General features: G+C 41.7%; 1 protein-coding gene across 7 annotated transcripts in view; it reads left to right on the top strand.

The window, feature by feature from the left end:
• Positions 1–16669, top strand: part of EIF4ENIF1 (eukaryotic translation initiation factor 4E nuclear import factor 1) — a 41314-nt gene extending 24645 nt beyond the window's left edge. For 5 of the 7 annotated variants that reach the window (XM_082353086.1, XM_082353085.1, XM_082353089.1 and 2 more), the window contains 12 exons: positions 2680–2815; positions 3023–3202; positions 3840–4072; positions 7178–7249; positions 7705–7888; positions 8842–8921; positions 9259–9401; positions 11921–12005; positions 13274–13406; positions 14549–14893; positions 15151–15315; positions 15902–16669. In XM_082353086.1, coding sequence (XP_082209212.1) covers positions 2680–2815; positions 3023–3202; positions 3840–4072; positions 7178–7249; positions 7705–7888; positions 8842–8921; positions 9259–9401; positions 11921–12005; positions 13274–13406; positions 14549–14893; positions 15151–15315; positions 15902–16143 — 1998 coding nt within the window. In that variant the 3' untranslated portion in view covers positions 16144–16669. The remainder of the gene's footprint in view (positions 1–2679; positions 2816–3022; positions 3203–3839; positions 4073–7177; positions 7250–7704; positions 7889–8841; positions 8922–9258; positions 9402–11920; positions 12006–13273; positions 13407–14548; positions 14894–15150; positions 15316–15901) is intronic. The other 2 variants (XM_082353088.1, XM_082353084.1) reach the window with 1 other exon arrangement.
• The last annotated feature ends 2414 nt before the right edge of the window (positions 16670–19083 follow it).

The following is a 19083-nucleotide window of genomic DNA, read 5'->3' as shown; positions in this document are numbered from 1 at the left end:
ATAGTACCTGGCACTTAGTAGGCCCCACAGATGTTGGGTATTAATTGGCATAAACAGAATTACACCCTATACTTTTAAGCTATATTTACTGGCATTGCAATACATTAGAAGTTGACAGCCACGAAAATCTGTACAAAATGAAAATTTAGATCACATGTGCAAATAATTTCAGTTACGTAATTAAAAATAAGCTGATTTTAGATATGCAGCTCTTACTACAGTACCTGACACATAACAGGTACATAGAAGTATTTTGAATGAAGAAAAAGGAAATCAAAACAGAAATCCTAAACTATGTAGAGTGATGAACAGGAGCATGACATAGAAAAACCTTGGTGGAATAATCAAAAGTGTGCTAAGATGAAAGTGTGTAGCCTTAAATGCATTCATTAGAAATCCAAAGAAAAATCAAACTAGAGTGAAACAAATACAAAAATATGGAAATTTCCATAAAAGTGGAAAGTAATAAAAGAAAAGCATTGATCAGTAAAACTTAGTAATTGTCAAAGAGCAAAAATATTTCACAATATCTGTATCAGAATAATATGAATCCTAGGATATGACTAGTCTAAATGACCTTTGACGGACCAAACTAACAGTCATATAGGTTACCTTAAAAATGCTATTAAAAATGTAGTCTAGAAAGAGCAGCTGAAACATACCAGACTGCAGTTCACAGCCTCCTCTTCTTGACTAGCTTAGGCTGTGGGATGTAGCAGCAGTCAGCTGAGTACCAATGTGCATAAGGGGAGGGAGGGACTGGTATTAGAGTATCCCTGCTGGCTCTGTGGTAAAAAATGACTGACTAGATAAACTCTTAAGATTCTTTTTGGGTTCAAAATGCTCTAGCTTCTTGAAATTGGCATTTCTAGTAAGTGGTGTGTAAAAGCGACTTTGTCTCTACTTATGTTTTAGCTATAATAAAACTTAGCTTCTCTAACAAACAAAGTTGGTCACTGATCAAAATATGGAAATGACTTTCTTAACACTTACTGTCAAATCTTTAGAAAATGTCCAGATACCTTATATTCACTTCCTTTACTTTTTCATGTTCCTCCTGTGTATCTTCTGGCTTTTTTCCTATACAATATGATCAGAGGAAATAAAAACAAAGTGCAAAGCTATTTTTACTATTTTTAAAATTTCAAACTCTTTTCAAAATTAAAATATTTTAAACAGCTCTAGCTTTTACTTTTAAAAATTCCTGTTTATCACCAAGGTGGTTGTGTTTTGGGTACAATTCCCAATTTTTCACAGTGAAACATCACTTTATAATGCTTCTCCTATAATTTAATGATTGCAAATTAGTGGACTTGAAAGTCAGCATTTGCTGGCACGGCCTGTTTGATTACAATCATTTTGTATCCGTGTCTGCAGGGTTTGCCAGTACTTGTCAAAGCCAAATCCAGTAAAAAAAATCGGTCTTTTCCCTAAAAAAAAGAAAAAAAAAGTCAGCATTATTTAAGGTATGAGAGTCTACAAGTGGAATGTGATTGAAACTGTTGAATAATACCTAAGAAAATAGAAGTACCACAAGTAATCAATGTCTCATTCTTGTGTTCAAGAGAATTATTTGTGGCTTAGATTGGGTATGTGTTATGAGAAAATTCTTCCAGATAAGAATAAAAGAATAAATCTAACCTTCCACTGCTGAACTTTGACTAGAAACTGGGGGTTTTAGACTTCAGATAAAACAGTCCCTAACTCTGTCATCTATGTACCAGCCTTCAGAAAAACCTGTTTTCTGTTTATGCCTTATTGTCAAGGATGTGCCTCATTTTTGGATTGATATTTGCTTTATCTTGTCTTTTCTAAATATTGATAAGAGAACTGCATAAAGATCAATTTGGATATTTAATTAGATTTATAATAGGGTACAACTGAAAATTTCATTTTCAATGCTTAAATTTAGTTTTTAAGAAGGATTGGTAATAGAAATTACTGTTATGAAACAGCATTGAAGAAATTACTTCTGATCATAGTGCATCATTTAATTGCTCTTATTATTAAACCAAAAACTATGGAGGTCAGATTTAAAAGAAAACAAACACCTGAAAACTTTCTATTAAGTTCAAACAGATATTAGAGATCAATTAAAAGTTCATCTTTCACATTCTGACTTGGACTTTGACTAGGAAATATGACTTGGAAATATGATCTTTATGAACTCTACTTTTTAGCTTTTGGGTTCTGAAATTGTCAGCATTGGATTTCATGATGTTCATTACAACCTTGAGGATGCTGAAGTCTGAAGCAAGGGTTTTCTTTCATCAGCTCTCCATACCTGATGCTTAGTTGAAGGTCACTCATCAGCTTGGCAATGGAATGCTTTACTCTGGTGCTGATTTTTATTTTGAAACTATACCCTCTTAGAACATTCATGGATTTTCTAATGAGGCAAAGATAGAAAACCAGAACACTTTCTGTGGCACAGAGGTTTTGCTTTATATACTTAGAGAATACATGGTTGGTTATGCCCAAGTTTGGGTTACTCAGAAATGATCCAGGAGGGGAAGAAAAGTTAAAGATGTTCAGAATCCTAAGTTCTGAGGGTGTTTGCCTTCAGGTCAGCAGCATCAAAGGAAGTTTCAAAGTAAGTGACCCTTTCTTAAAATTTGAACCTTCTTGTCCTTTTCACCTAGAAACTATTGTCTTAGCTTCTTTTATCTTTCCCTTTAGATGATAGAAGATGTTTTGGGAGAAGGGTCAGTCTCTGCCAGTCGATTCAGTAGGTGGTTCTCTAACCCGAGCCGATCAGGAAGCCGATCCAGCAGTCTTGGGTCAACACCGCATGAAGAGCTGGAGAGACTTGCAGGTAAAATTGCTTCAGGTTCTGGTCTTGGATGTAGACTTGAGCTTTCCCTGATATGGTTCATTTTGTCTTCATTAGTCAGGGGTCCATTAAAGGGTTTCTGGATACTGAAAAAACCCTTCAATTTGTGTCCTTTTAATACTGTTGAAGATATATTTCTGTGCTTTATTGGGACCAATTAATTATGAATATATTTACTTGCAATACTAGGTCTGGAACAAGCCATCCTCTCTCCTGGACAGAACTCGGGGAATTATTTTGCTCCTATACCATTAGAAGACCATGCTGAAAATAAAGTGGATATTCTAGAAATGCTACAGAAAGCCAAAGTGGATTTAAAACCTCTCCTTTCCAGCCTTTCTGCAAATAAAGAAAAGCTTAAAGAGAGCTGTAAGTTTTTATTAGAGTCTGCTTTAGATATTTGAAACATTTGGATGCTCTGTCTTAATGGCAGAATTGGTTCTAACAGACTGCTATCTCATCAAAAGTCAGATAGATGGTGGGTTTTGTTTAATGTTCTTCAAAAAAACTTTTTATCAAACAGTACCACCTCTTTGAGAATCTGGTAGTCACTGGATCACGAGCTCCATGGTAAGAACTTTTCTTCTACGTCCTCCTTACCTGGAGCCTGAGTATAACACTCCCGTGAATGTTGCAGTCCTCCCGAGCATAACTTGGCAGCTCCTCACACCTCTGCCCCAGTCTGCTATGTTCTTGCTTAGGTTATTAAGCCCTCAACATACAACCTTCGTGATATAATAACCATAGTGCAGGTAGCACTCTTGCTTATGTTGGGCCATCTGGGATTCCTGTCCCTGGTAATAAGTCTCCAAAAGACTCATTATAAGAAGTCCTCCTGCAGGATCTCAGTGCCTTCAGTTTGTCTATTTTTGGTGTCAGCCTTTTCTGACAACCTCACTTCAACTGTGAAATAAATTATTTTCACCTTAACCATCATGGTATACAAAGAGAATTCCTACCACATATTCCTTTGCTTCTCTTAACCTGGACTTTCTCAACCTTTCAGCACATTCAGGGGTTGTGCTTTCAGTGGAAGAGGTAGAAGCAGGGCTCAAGGGCTTGAAGGTGGACCAGCAGGTGAAGAATTCAACTCCCTTTATGGCAGAGCATTTAGAGGAGACCCTGAGTACTGTGACCAGCAATCGACAGCTCAGAAAAGATGGAGATATGACTGCGTTCAACAAGCTAGTGAGCACCATGAAGGCAAGTGGGACTTTGCCTTCTCAGCCTAAAGTCAGCGTAAGTATTTGGCACAAACCCCAACCTTTTCTCCTTTTCCCTCTTTCTATTCCACTTCCCACCCAATAAATGGCTTTTAAAAAAGATATTCCGAGTAAGTTGGAAATTCTTTAGTAGTCAGTTGGTCCTTGCTACTTTTGTGTGTTCTTTGATTATCGCTATACTGTTTGTTACTTGAAAAAGCAGGCTTGTGGTTAATCTGTAGTTACTGTGCATGACAGTACAGCGATTGAAAGATTCAGACATAACTTGCTTATCTTAACTCACTGCTGAAAAAAATAAGGTGTAAACATACCTTTTGGGGTGAGCTCCAGAGAAGGTTTTCTGTTTATTCAGCTACTTAAGTTAAAGTAACTTACCATATTTTTAGAGTAAAATCTTTTCACAACTTCTAATTACTCCCAGATACCTGAGATTACTTGCTTTCTTGATTAGGCAGTTGACAGGTATACATATCATTTGTAAAGTATCTAAGATGAATTTTTCAAGACAGTTGCATTCTGTTAATTTACTAATAAAAAAAGCTGTAACTCCAAACTTATAAAACACCTTTAGACATGAAGTTGGGTTACAGGGTGACTGCATGTCAGTAAATGCAGGTGTGTAACACATACTGGTCTTTGTCATAACACATTTAGAGGTCTCCTCTCAGCCATGGTCTGTGTGTTACTGTTGCTAACCCTTGATGATACAAAGTGAAAGGGAAATGGTAAATCTGAACAATAAATAAAAACATAGACTTACTCTAGTTGCTAAGTTATAGCAAATTTACCAAACTGAGTTTTGCCTCTTGTTTTTCCTGACACCTTCTTGTCTGAGAACTACAGGTTAACCATGGGAGAAGTAGCTGTTTCATTGTGCCTTGTACCAGTAGAGGGCAGCTGATTTTTGATGTTTCTTTTCTGACCAGCTGTTAGTGCTAGATCCTAACAGATGCCATTGTTCCTGGCCTACCTACCTGACTCTCTGCCTCTGAAAGGAGGCATCTCAGATAGGTAGACTTATTTCTGTGTATCTGACCACACCATGCCAGTTATAGGGGAGTGTTCCTTGTAAGCTGCTTTAGATAATTTCCATGCAAAGAATTACTAGATATAAATGCTTTCAAATGAGGACCAGATTACAGGACTGCAAACTATCCTGTTCAGCTTTCTTGTTATTGGGTTGGCCAAAAAGTCCATTCGGGGTTTTCTGTGATTTAACGGAAAAACCCAAACTTTTTGGCCAACCCAGTACCTTTATGTCATGGTGATTACATGCTGACTACTGTGGTAGGGGTCAAATCTTGTAAATAGCCACTTTTAGTGTAAGTAAAGAAATGGGAGCAGGAGAATTCAACAGTTTACCTGATGCTTTTGAACATCTTGTTTCAGATATGATTCTAGGGTTTGCTATTAACACAGTTGACCCGGATTTGTGAGGATAACTGGTATGATGTTGGGGTTTCAGTGCTCTGAAATATATCTGGCTTCAGCTGAGGGAATGAGCCTCAAACGAACACACGTAAAGGAATGGATGATATAATTTAAGGTGCTAGGCAAAGAGTAACACAAACTCAACCTAGAAAAGAAAGCAACAAGGAAATAATGTAATAAGTGCACCGGGCATTATCCCAAAATATTACTTGATTTGCATGTTGTTGTTTAAGTCATGGAATTCTTCCAAGCTTTTAGTTACTGTGACTGTGTGTGTTATATATACTATTTCTGATCTGCCTCTGTTTTGGTTCAATCATACTGTTTATCCCCAAAATAGGACATGTTGGTTCAATCTAAACTCTATTTCAAATTAAATTGTAGACGCTGTCCTCCAAATATAGTAAGCCATGTAGTATAAAGTTGCCTATTTGTTTTTTTTGTTTTTTGGGTTTTTTAAAATAAATTTATTTTATTTATTTATTTTTGGCTGTGTTGGGTCTTCGTTGCTGGGCGTGGGCTTTCTCTAGTTGCGGCGAGCGGGGGCTACTCTCCATTGCGGTGCACGGGCTTCTCATTGCGGTGGCTTCTCTTGTTGCGGAGCACAGGCTCTAGGCGCATGGGCTTCAGTAGTTGTGACACGTGGGCTCAGTAGTTGTGGCACGCGGGCTCTAGAGCGCAGGCTCAGTAGTTGTGGCGCACGGGCTTAGTTGCTCTGCGGCATGTGGGATCTTCCCAGAGCAGGGCTCGAACCCGTGTCCCCTGCATTGGCAGGCAGATTCTTAACCACTGTGCCACCAAGGAAGCCCGCCTATTTGTTTTTGTTAAATGGAATTAAATGACTCTTGAGGAGATCTTATTAAAATCATTTACAGTCAGTTCCAATTCCAAAACCAGCAATGAAACACTTGGATATCTTTGGGCTATTTGTCACTCCCGAGGACATTGCTGTGGACCTTGGCAGTTCAGCTTGTGGAAGGGAAACTGACAGAGAAAGCACTTCAGGCAGAGCTAAATGGACACAAGGATGTCCTGAAGCACCAGAGGTAATACAAGTTCGATGCAAAACATAACTGCTGCTGCATTAAAACAGCTAAAAGTGAAGGATACGAATTTTGCCCTGTATATGAGACCCATTTGGAGTAGCTTGTTAAAAAATAATAAAGTTTAAATTTCCTGAAATATGAAACTCTGAAATATAACAATTTTGGCCAAACTCACATGTTGTTTACTAGGTTTTTCATACCATCTGTGGTCTATAAATCTTGTTAAAGACAATGGGTAGCAAAGGTTGCCTCGAAAATTAAAATCTATAGATTATCAAAATTTCCTACTTGTGGCTTCTCAGTAAATAAGTGTTCCCCTGTTTCACCATTTTCTTTTCCCCTTCTTTTGGTCACAGTGTTAGAAATAGTAAAATGGACTTAGGGTTACCACAGAAAAGAGCTTGTCTGAGGGTCTCTGAGTGGACTTTGCACGTACATGTGAAAATTCTTTCTGTTCCAAGATCTTTGGGACCTGTGTGATGAGAGAGTGGGACAAGTTGATCTGACTTTTCTGTGATATGGACATCATTCTGCTGTTAAGTGCCAACTCCCTGGGGAGTTTTTATGTTTTCTTGTGGTCCCCAATTAATCTATAAGTTAAGTATGTAAGAAGGTTAAAACCAGTTTTCCTTTGATTTTTTTAGCGAACCCTTGAAAGCCATTTGATGTCCCCTGCTGAGATTCCAGGCCAGCCTGTCCCTAAGAACATCTTGCAGGTACTTCACAATCTTATACCGAGGCCTTGGAGTCCTGAACAGTAGTCCTCCGAACTGGTTTTGTGTAGTGGTCCACTTTTGGGCCTTAGAGAATGATCCATGTTGCCCGGCAACGAAGGATACGATGTTGCTGCCTGATAGTTCTGTGTCGCTTGTTAACCTCAACGTCGGGTGGGGAGGTGGCTAAAAAAGATGATAAAGTAAGCGCTTGGTTTCCAGTTTGCAGGTTTGCAATTTCTATGGAAATTTAAAGTATCTAACTTATATTTGTAGCACTAACTTAAAGGAAATGTTGGTAGCTGAACGTTCAGAGAAATTTGTTGCATGTACATGTGCCAAGTCCTTCAGTGCAGCAGGAGGGAGATTCATCATTGGCTTCCAGAATTTAATCCACAACCTCTGACTAGGAGGAAGAACTAGGTTTGTTCACAAGGATTTGACTTTTCTGCCTTTAGGAACTTCTGGGTCCACCTGTTCAGAGACCTGCTTCTTCCAATCTTCTGAGTGGCCTTATGGGGAGCTTGGAGCCTACGACATCTTTACTGGGCCAAAGAGCACCCTCTCCTCCCTTGTCACAGGTGTTTCAGACGAGAGCAGCCTCAGCAGACTACCTTCGTCCCAGAATACCATCACCAATTGGTAAATGCTTTTGTGCGTAGATGCCTATCTGTCATCATTTCCCCTTCCCTTCCCCTAGGTTATACCTCTCCCTTAAAACTGGCAAAGTCTTTTTCATGGGTATCCTTGAAGAGTTTAAAAAGAAATGTGTTAATTTGTTATGCTTTTTTCAGGGGGTGGTAAGGACACATGTGGAAGATAGTTTATTATCCAGCTGCCCTTCTAGATAAATAGGTTCATGTTGCAGTTTTGTACTTTTTCTCTTGAGGTTGATCTAAATTGGATCCAGCTTTTTAGTCATCTTCCTTATTTTGGGAATTCAATCTAGAAAAGTTAATTTGGCTCCTTAGGTTTTTCCTTAATAGATAAGTCAGAGTAGTGGCTCTCCACCAACCTGGTGAAGTTGTACACGACCAAATGGGAGGTCTTGTGGCTAATTCAGAACATGAATGGAAGAAGAACTTCCACAAAGCTGTCTTAGCAAAGTGTTGTACAGAATCTCAGTGTTCCTGCACCTGCGACCACTTTAAGCTGCTGGCTGCTCTGGCCCCTGCCAGTCATACCTTGAGAGGAAGTTTTTGTAATCTTTCCACAATTAGGGAGATACAATGGAAAGAGTATGAACCTCAGAGCACTGGCCGCTGCTTTGGTATCAGCTGGTGTGGTTGCAATGGGCCAAATCACTGGCTAGAAAAGCTGTTCTCTCCCAGATAGAGGTCTCGCCTCTGAAAGAAACAAAGCTGACAGCTTAGCTAGGAAGATAGATACCAGCAGTTTGAGTCATTAATTAGCTCTGATTGAGGTCCACATAGCCCACTGTGGGGCACAGAAAAAGAGAGACATCATCAGCCCAGGAAATCAGTACTTCCTGAAAGAGATGGTGTTCAGCGAGGAGCAGCATGCATTGGTGATAATGCCTCTTGGAGGGACAGGTGCTGTCTTGACGTGCACTGAATCTTTAACCTTTCCAACAGGTTTCACACCAGGACCACAGCAGCTTCTCGGAGATCCATTCCAAGGCATGCGCAAGCCCATGAGCCCTGTCACAGCCCAGGTCTGGCTGAGCTCTTTCTCAAACTTAATCTGTTGCTTGCTTTTTACCCTTATTGTTGCTTGTGGGATAGAGAATTAAATTGCTGCAATGCTTGGAAGTGGTTTTGAATTATAACTCAAGCCCAGTGAAGGCTAGAAAATTGGTGAAATTATGTCATACTTAAATAGCTAAAATTCTGTTCAGTGGATGGCAGCACAGTTTAGTCAGGTTTGCAGTATCTAATTTCTCTCAGCTGCTGCTTAAACATACCTTTTCCAAAAGAGCAAAGAGAGACCTTTGTAGAAAGTGCACTGACTGTCATTCTTCTGCTGACCCCCCCTCTGCCACTTCTGTTCAGCAGATGAGCCAGCTAGAATTGCAACAGGCAGCTTTGGAGGGGCTGGCCCTGCCACATGACCTTGCAGTGCAGGCAGCAAACTTCTACCAGCCTGGTTTTGGCAAACCGCAGGTGGACAGAACCAGAGATGGATTCAGAAACAGGTAAATTATTAATCCTACCCTTGTGGAGATTTGCAAATTAGTTATCCATAGTATAACTTCTGTTTTACACACTGATATATTATACAATATATGGTGACAGTTCCATCTCCCGAATGTTCAGTAGAGGAAATTGTATGATTGAATTCTAGTGCAGGGGCATAGGCTTTTCATCCTATATAATTTTATTTTTCATTTAACAGATTCCTTTTTACATATGTAGCTAGCATAGCTACTTATTTGCAGTTATGCTTATGAAATGATGAAAAGTAAAACTATACCTAGCTTCCTCCCCCTCAGATTCCTTGTTGAGTATCAAACTGTGCCTTGATTCAGGTTTGTTGATCAGAGCTGTTAACAGATGATTACTGACTTCACTCTCCTCTCATTCTCTCCACTAGTTTCAACAAGTAGTGAAATGAAATGAACCATAAGTTGGGGAGGAAAGGGTAGCAATATTGTTCTTTTTTATTGTAAAATAAAACAAGCAGAAAACTGCATGAAGCAAATATATGGCTTATTGTAAGGTAAACTCTTGTTAGCTACCCAGAAGCCCTCCTTGTGCCTTATCTCAATAATACCCCTTTTCTCCAGAAGTGACCATTGTCCAGTCTTTAAAAGTAATCACCACCTTCGTATTTTTAGTTTTATCACCAAAATGTGCATCCTTGAACACTATACTCCTGCCCCATATAGTATTTGGTACTTAAGCCGTATTTGTTTTGATGTGATTATTAAAATTGCTGTCTCAGTGTCTTCCTTTAGCTGGTTTTGTATGTTGAAACTTTCAGAAAACATTGGGACCAGTAAGTACCCCATTCCCTTGCATAAATGTATCTGATCTATAGCCCTCAGCCTAAACAGAGAGCTCAGGACTGGTCTGCCAAGCCCCTTCACTGGACTTCTCTCTACAACATAACGATTTGTTGACCTTCAAAGCACTTTTGATATCCACAATTTAATTTGCTCTTGGCAACAACTCCGTGAGGTAGATGGGGTAAAGAACTGCATTTTACAGATACAGGAACTTAGGTTTTTTAAATGTGACTTAACTTGAAGCTAGCAGGTAGATCCAAGTCACTGTCGGTGGAGCCTTCAATTTTTAGATCAAATGGCAGGCCTTCCCTGAATACCCTGTACACAGTTGTGTCCCCCAACAGACATGGTTTCTCCTTGCCTTGCTTTACTTTTTTATTGAACCTATCACCGTCTAACATACTATTTTTTTTTCTGTCTCCCTGCCCATAGTAACCCCTCTACCCTGCAAACACAAGAATGTAATGAAGCCAGAGATTTTTGTTTTGTTTACTGCTGTATCCCCAGCACCTAGAACAGTGTCTAGCACATAGTAGGTGCTCAAATATGTTTATCTGAAGGAATAAATGATAGGTCGTGCAGAACCACCAGATTGGAGGTTACCTCTTAGTCACCCAGAGTACTACTGTCTCTCTCTCCCCTTGTCGTCATACTCAGAGTCTCAGGGTGGCAGCACTGGGGCTTACCTGGTACAGACTGGAAAGAAGCCATGAGTTTAGGATTCCCATCTGCTTATGAGTCAGAGAACTTCCAGAATCATTGACTGTACTTGGAGCTTTGGCCTTTGCAGTACAAGGTCTGACATGGCTGAAATGCAGTGAAGCTTTGATTAGCCAGTGAGCTCACATAGTTCATTCTTCTCTCAGCCTGTTTATGTCATGATCAACTGTTTCCTGTTTTCTTCCAAGTTAAGAGAGAATAAGTAGGATGTCTGGGGAGAGAAGGGAAGTCTGCTCTTTTAAACTTTATTTGGGAAGCCTGGGACCAACCCTGTGTGTAGACCAGGAGTAGCGGGAAATGCTGCATGTAACTAGGTCCTAAAATAGCTCAAAGTCTTGGTGCTCTATTTGACTTGAACCAGTGTCTCACAGAGCCTCAGTTCTATGCCAGGCACTGTGCCTGCTCGGTGTTGCTCCCTACTTTCTGGAGCACAGCCTGCCCTACAGAATAAAGGCCCTCCCTAGCCTACCTCACTGGACTAGTCAGCAAGTAAACTACACACTAGCCCTGGATAACCCTACATTCCCAAGGCCTTCTCGAGTCCCTGTACCTGTTCCTTCTACCTGAATCATTGTTCTCCGTCCGTAGTTTCTCATTGGCACACTCAATGCAGCTCCTTCCAAGAGAAGCTTTTGCAAAGTCCCTGCATTGTAGGGGTACCCTCTCATTCCTTCTACCCCTCATTTTCCCATTGTACTTTGTTGGTACCCTAATATTGACATGCCTTGTTTGCCCTAGGTTATTAAGTATCTCCCCCACTAGATGAGAGTTCTTGCAAGGCCCGGGACCATGTATCATTAAGCTTTTGTCTTTCCTCAGAACTTAGCACATGGTTTTGCATATGTTAAACACTTATTAAATGCTTGGGAAATTGAATTGAAGAAAGGAAATGGGATGCTTCCTAGGCTGGCCTTGAGTTTTATGTGGTTTTAGAACTTGGAGTTTGAGCAGCTTGGGGCTCACACTGATAATTGATTTGTTCACAGGCAACCGCGAGTGACCAAGTCACCAGCACCTGTGCACGGAGGGAATTCCTCTTCCCCTGCCCCAGCCGCCTCCATCACAAGCATGGTCAGTGACCTTTGCCTTTGTGAATGACTCCTAGGCCTCTCCCTGTTTGGTTGTGCCTATGTTGGATCACTGTGTACCCCAAAATGTCCTTGAGTGCCTTCCACAGGAGTCAGTGATTTAATAGACTTTTATACCTGCCTATTTATTAGGTCCTCCCCTCTCAGGATACAGTCTAACTCTTAGGATTCTAAGTTCTAGTGAAGCCCCTACCTTGGGGAAAGTGTGTTCCAGCAGATAGACAAGTAAGGGCCAGAGCATACAGGGTGGTGTGATATGTTCAAACGAATGAAGAATTGGAGTGGGGAGCAGGGGAGGACAGGGGTAAGGATGGGAGGTGAGGTGACTGGGCTTGGAGCATGGGAAGTCGAGAGAAACGTGGTGGGAGTTCACAAATTCAGATTCAGGTCTCAATACAAGTTAAGGCCGGGATAGAGAGGTTTGCTTATTTGTGGTGACAACTCAAGTTTTACAGCCGACTCGTGTACCAGCATTATTTACCTTTTTTAGGTTTCATCCCCCCACAGACCTTAATCACCTAGTCAAAGCTGATAAGGGGAAAAGACTATTGCTCTGTACTTCAGGACCTCAAGTGGGTCTTTGCACCAAGCACCCTGAAGGCAGGATCTAAGAGCTTTTCTGTTCGTAATTCATGCCCTGTCTCCTATCATCGAGGATTTGGGGTTGTTTAATGAGAAAAGTTGCATGCATAATAAAATCATCAATGTAAAAGTAGGCAATAAAGAGGTGGGAACAAATGACCCCAAATAGTGAGTACTGGTGGCTGAGGAGACCTTTAAGAAGATAATCGTGGATTTTCTGGTAGCCAGGTTAAGATGGGAAACATTAGGAGTATAGAGAAATTTAGGTTCTGTGGTTGTCGCTGAAATGTCCTTTCCTAGCTGGGAGGGCTGCTGTTTCAGGGTATACTTCTGGCCATGTTCTTTCCCCCTTTCCAGCCTAATCCTGAAGCAGAGGCTGCATAGGCAGATCCCCATCACCGCAGACAGGTAGGTTGAAGCTTCTGTGCTTCAACTACCTTTATGCTAGAGCTAAATCTAGGTTTTGATGAAATTGTGAGCATGGGATGGTGCACTTGGGCCACCGCCTATTTGGCCCATCCTGTTGCTTTTCTTCCAGCAGCTAGAGACCAGAACGTTGGAGTTGGCCTCTGCCACATGTAGCCAGAAGGGGACTCTTCAGCTTCAGTAGTTGGCCAGTTGATTAGGAAAGGCATTTAAAGAATATGTTAATACTGTTTTTCTCTGCAGCTTTCCCCTTCCTTCACTCCTACCTCAGTGATTCGTAAGATGTACGAGAGCAAAGAGAAAAGCAAGGAGGAGCCAGCATCTGGAAAAGCAGCTCTTGGTGACAGTAAAGAGGACACTCAGAAGCCCAGTGAAGGTACTGCAGAGCTGTTGAGGATGTACTGCCCAATAAAGTATGTGACAGAGCATCAGCCTGCAAAGCCCTGGGCAAGACTAACAGTGAGAAGGGTTGGACCAGCTCACAGTTACTTCAGCCACTTGAAATTCTGACCCATCTAACAGTGGCAGGCATGAGTGCTGGTATTAGGAAGAACAAGCATTAGTTTAGGATCCTTATTTTGGCTTGAAATATTAGTACATTTATTTGGCAAATTAATAAAAGTTCAACCAGGTTTATTTCTGAAAGGTTCTCTCCAGTCTGTGGAGACTAATCATCCAATAAAATCTGTGCGATGGGTGAAGCATATAGGAGGTGTGTGAGAGCCTTTTATAAATATGTAGAAAATGTAAGAGGTTTTTAGGGGTTGCACAGTTGGGATTTTAAGGACATAGTGAAACATTCTAATGAGTGAGGTTTACATAGGTCTAGAGTATTGGTCTGAGAGCTTTTTGCCTGTGAGAAAGCTTCTGAGGAAAAAAAAAAAAAAAAAAAGGAAATCCTGTTGGTCCTACTAAAAGGCAGTTCAGATTCCTTCACCAGACTATAATTACTCTTTAAGCTTTCTGTTGTAATGGATTTGCATAATTTTACTCACTTGATTTTCCCCTTAGACTAGAAAGCGTGTTAATCCCAAGCAGCTGACTAGGACAGGACTAGCTCCCACACAGATGCAGACCACAGGCGCATATGGGCAGACCAGGGTGCCCAACTGAGTTAGACCACCAGACCTGATATGCCAGGCTTGCTTGCCCATAGCTATTCCTGGATTGGGAAGATTATAAGAACAAAGATGTGGGCTTCTTAAAAGTTATCTCATTTACAACTTCAGAGTCTTTGGTTTTTTAGAGTGTAGCAAAAATAAACTCTTGCAGCAAGGTGTTGGAAGACTGGAAAACTTGGGGTCTACTCCCAGGTCTGTCCTTAACTACCCATGACCTTGACTAGGCCTGTTCATAAGGCCAAACGATGGTCCCTACAATGCAATCCTCTAAATCTGTTGAGGGGATCAAATAAGGATTGTGAGCTTTCTAAGAAGTGAGTTACTGGATCATTGGGAGGAAAATGTGTTTGAGAAAAGTTTGCCAATACCAAAATATTCTCTTTCTGGATCCTTACAGAGACCCTCCTGTCATCCAGCTCTGTGCCCACTGCTGATCGAGACTCTTCTCCCACTACAAATCCCAAACTATCAACCCTACAGCGGTTTTCATGTTCCACCCCACTATCCCAGACCAATCGTTACACCAAAGAACAAGATTATCGACCTAAAGCAACTGGGAGAAAAACACCCACCTTGGCATCTCCAGTTCCAGGAACACCTTTTCTCCGCCCTGTCCACCAAGTCCCCCTTGTCCCCCATGTCCCCATCGTTCGGCCTGCTCACCAGCTTCACCCAGGGTTGGTCCAAAGGATGCTGGCCCAGGGAGTACATCCACAGCATCTTCCAAGTTTGCTCCAAGCTGGTGAGTTTCTGACCTGGCATGATGACAGTTGCTAGAACTGATGAAGGTTTTCATCCCTAAAAAGATGTTACTAGGTTTTTTTCCATTTTAACCAGTGGGTCCAATCTGATCTATCCCTTAGTCGATTAAAAGATCAGGAACCTAGCATTGAGCATTCTTCATTCTTAATAAACTTTCTGATTAGCAAAACTGTATAGTCAGGCTTGAAAATTTCCAGGTAGATTATTTCTCACCAGTTTCTTCTTTCTGCCCAATAGGTGTGCTTCCTCCTGGGATGGACCTGACTCATTTACAGGGACTCTCTGGCCCAATCCTGGGTCAACCCTTTTACCCTTTACCTGCCACTAGTCACCCTCTCCTAAACCCTCGTCCTGGGACACCTCTGCATCTGGCAATGATGCAACAGCAGCTACAGCGCTCAGGTAGGTTCAGAAATGGGCCAGGTGAGCTGAGGATGGGCTCAGGCTTAAAGTTTTTGAACCAGTTTCCAGTGAAGGGGATAAAATGACACTGACCATTCACCCTAGCAAGACTGGAATAAGGGTGTAATCAGAGAATAGGATGAAGTAAACCGACCTCTGTGGGATTTGGAATTCCTGTGAAGCCAGTGGGAGAGCCAGGTGTGCTCTGGCTTTTTTTTTTCTTTTGTCCCTTTGCCTCTTAGGGGAGAGGAGGCTGAGAATCCTTCCGACAGATTCAGCATAGGGACTGCCGAGAGTAGATGCTCTCTCACCAGCTTATGTCATTGCTTCTGCTTGTCTTGGGAAGTAGTAGGCATGTCATCTAGGATGGGCTCTCAATATGGATTGCTTCTGAATAGCTCAGCTTTCCAAGGTACTGTCTTCTGGCATTTTGCAAAGGAATTTCCTAAAGAAGCCTAGAATCAATCACATGGTAAAGAATTCTGTTTGGAGTTTCATGGATAGGATTTGAGTGAAGCAGGGCCTGCTGGAGAACTACCTCCCCTCCTTGTGCTCTGAATGATAACCTTCTTTCTTATCGCCACAGTTCTTCATCCTCCAGGGTCTGGTTCCCAGGCAGCTGCTGTCAGCGTTCAGACGACGCCTCAGAATGTGCCCAGCCGGTCAGGCCTGCCTCATATGCACTCCCAGCTAGAGCACCGCCCCAGCCAGAGGAGCAGCTCCCCCGTGGGCCTTGCCAAATGGTTTGGCTCAGATGTGCTACAGCAGCCCCTGCCCTCCATGCCTGCCAAAGTCATCAGTGTAGATGAACTGGAGTACCGACAGTGAGCAGGGCAGCAGGCTTGTCTAAGCCTGGACCTTTTGGTGGCACCCTGGTCAGGACTCTGCTTCCTCATCTCATGTTGGTTTATGGGCTTTTACTTTGTAGCACTCTGTGCGAAGCTGTTTAAGGGCACCCAGGCACCTGGTGTTGTCTGCATTATGATGGAAGGAACTTATTAACCAATCGAGTGGAGCCTACATGGTCTGAATACAGGATGCAGTGTTGTCAGTCCTGAATACAGGAAACAGTCTTTTTTTGTAAGATATGTGAATGAAGTGTTGGTGTCTTCACCAAAAGGTGGCACCTTAAGGGTTCTGAGGAAATAAATGTATAGACCCTTATGTACAGACCTGTGTATAAACAACTTTTGTACATACATATAGGATAGCTTTTTTGAACTTATACAGCTGTACATAAAAGTAGCTGATATTAGTTAAGCCTGTGTCAACAGTATGGATTTTTTTTCACTTGTACATTTGGGACTTTTTCTTTTGGTTGATTAAAGTTGCATATGCTAAGTGTGTGAATGAAGTGAATGGCATTGTTGTGTTTATTTCTTCCTGAATCCCTTCCTCTTCACTAGGTTCTTTGAGGGAAATTATCTTAAAAGTTTTTTCTTTAAAACTCATGGAATTGAACTCTCATTTGGGAGAAGGAGCTATGGCCCTCTTTCTTGAGCCTTAAAGACCCCAATGGGCCAGTTTAGGCTGGGCTGACCTTACAGGTAGTATTGATTGTGGCTAATAATACCAGATGATGGTGTGCAATTTCTAAAATTAAACCCACCTAGTGAAACAATTTGTTTACTGGGGTAAAAGTCAACAGTTCGTTGCCTTCCTGTTCTCCAGGTCAAAGTCCCCTATAGGGAAAAATGGGGCCTTAGAGTTCTGATTCAATCCATAATATTTTTCCATATAAAACTTCCCTCAAGACTCTGGTGCCTGTGTTAAGTGATTTCTTGTGTGCTTTACCTCATTCCTCAGCTCACAGTTATTTTAATTATTCATCTTAACTACATGCACAACATTGGAGAAAAGGATTCTACTATAATACTCTATGGCCTCAAGTCCCCTTTCCTCGCTGAAGGTTTTTTAGTCCCACCAATCTGAGGTGACAAATCTTCTTGAGCTCTTCAAGTTAACTCACCCAGTATCTCGATACTTGTCTATTTAGGGCCATCAAAGCTACTTTGACTTCATACTAGAGGGTCAAATAATGAGGCCATTCTCTGATTCACAGGTGAAATGAACAAGATGGGTGGATTTTTGAGTACAAGGGTGAAAAACAGCCTGAGTGTTAAGGGTGCAGCCTATAAACCTGGAGCTGCCCACCCTGCCCTAGTCTTCCAGGAACACAAGAAAGCAGGTTGCTTTTCAACCAAACCTGGCTTTGTGAACTGAGCATGAGGTCTGTCTCTTCCTAGTACTTCAACTTCATTAGCCCTCCCTCCCTGCGGTAGGATTTGCTGAGTGATTCTTCAACTTCAGAAATAAGCCCTGTTTAGAATTCTCACAAATGCTTTGTTTCTATAAACAAAAGCTGGAAAACAATCTCAAGTAACAGTGGCAGAACACAACACCTGAATCTAATTCCATCTTTCCTGTGTGTCCTTTCACCTTACCTTTCATGTTGAACCAATAGTTAATAGGTGTAGAGTGGGGAGGATTGGCTTGAAGTTGCCAGTGAGGGCCTCCTTTTCAGACTAGAAGCTGGTGTGACAGAAATGAACAAATGCAGGCACCAAGCAGAGGGCAAAGTCATTAGCCAATAACTGGTGAGATGGAGCCAGAAGGAAATAAAGGAGTGTTGCTAAGAATAGCACAGCAGAAGCTAAACGGCACAGATCTTAAAACTTTTGGTGAATGGAAGAGTAGAGGCAAAAGAATTTAATGCAGTCTTCAGGAGCTAAAAGCCAGATATAGAGTAAGGGCAGGAGGACTTGATGACATGATGTCTCAGCTAACAAGATATCTTACATGGAGCAACTTTGGGAAGTCTAGCAGGCATGAAATGAGTTTAGAAGTAATCAAGACTGGAAGGATATGCAAGGCCTCCTCAAAGTAAAAAGGCAGAGGGCCACAGAGAACCTCGTGGAAGTTAAGGAGGGGGGTCAGGTAGGAAAGAATAGTGCCCCCGCCCCCAAGGAAGCAGTTGAGCAGCCAGTACTTGGGAAGTTAGTAGTAATCAATGAGAAGTAGGGGGAAAAAAATGGGAAAGTACAGCCAGGCCTTCTTCTAGGAGACAGCTGTTAAGTATCTTATAAGCCAGGCTCTTAAGATGGAAGGGAGGTCAGGTCCACTGGCCTGAATGAAAGAGACAAACTCCAGGAATGAAGATAACTTATTGGAGTAAACTGATTCAATAGTTCTATTCCCTTTATCAACAACTGGTTCAAGAATGGGAATGAGACGCAGAGACAAATTGGCTGGGCAGCTTCTAGGAAATGGCTTCCCCAAAAGATAAGACTCAGCCCTCTTTAGTATCCTCTGGATACTGATATAAAGCCTGGGACTGAGCAGACATTCTTCGACAGTGAGGGGAGCCAACTGCCCAGCAAAGCCAACAAACTGCAGTGGACAAGAGTAGCTTGATGGAAAGAATTGGGATCCTCAATGACATACCAGCTACCATAAGCCCATCTGAGCTCCAGAAAACTTATGTGAGAGACCAAGTTTTCTTCCACTGCAGCTGGTTAATAAGTTAGCGTCTGCTATCTAACACAGCTAAAAGCATTCTAACTAGTTAATGGCACAGGATAGTGAGTCTGATTAGCTGTGCTATAAAAGATTAGGAAAGAAAAATGGAAATTCACAGGAAATTCAAGCCATGCTGTGATAGCCAAACAACTCTAGCGCTGGAGTTCATGAAGAGAAAGCTTTGCGCTATAGGAATAACCCTCCTTGGTGGCCCTACCCAGGCAGCATTCCTAATACAAGACTGTACCT

This window comes from Balaenoptera borealis (genome assembly GCF_965194805.1).
Source record: "Balaenoptera borealis genome assembly, chromosome: 14".
Classification (NCBI taxonomy): domain Eukaryota; kingdom Metazoa; phylum Chordata; class Mammalia; order Artiodactyla; family Balaenopteridae; genus Balaenoptera; species Balaenoptera borealis.
The sequence above is the reverse complement of the archived record's forward strand: the minus strand, read 5'-3'. Positions and strand labels throughout refer to the sequence as shown.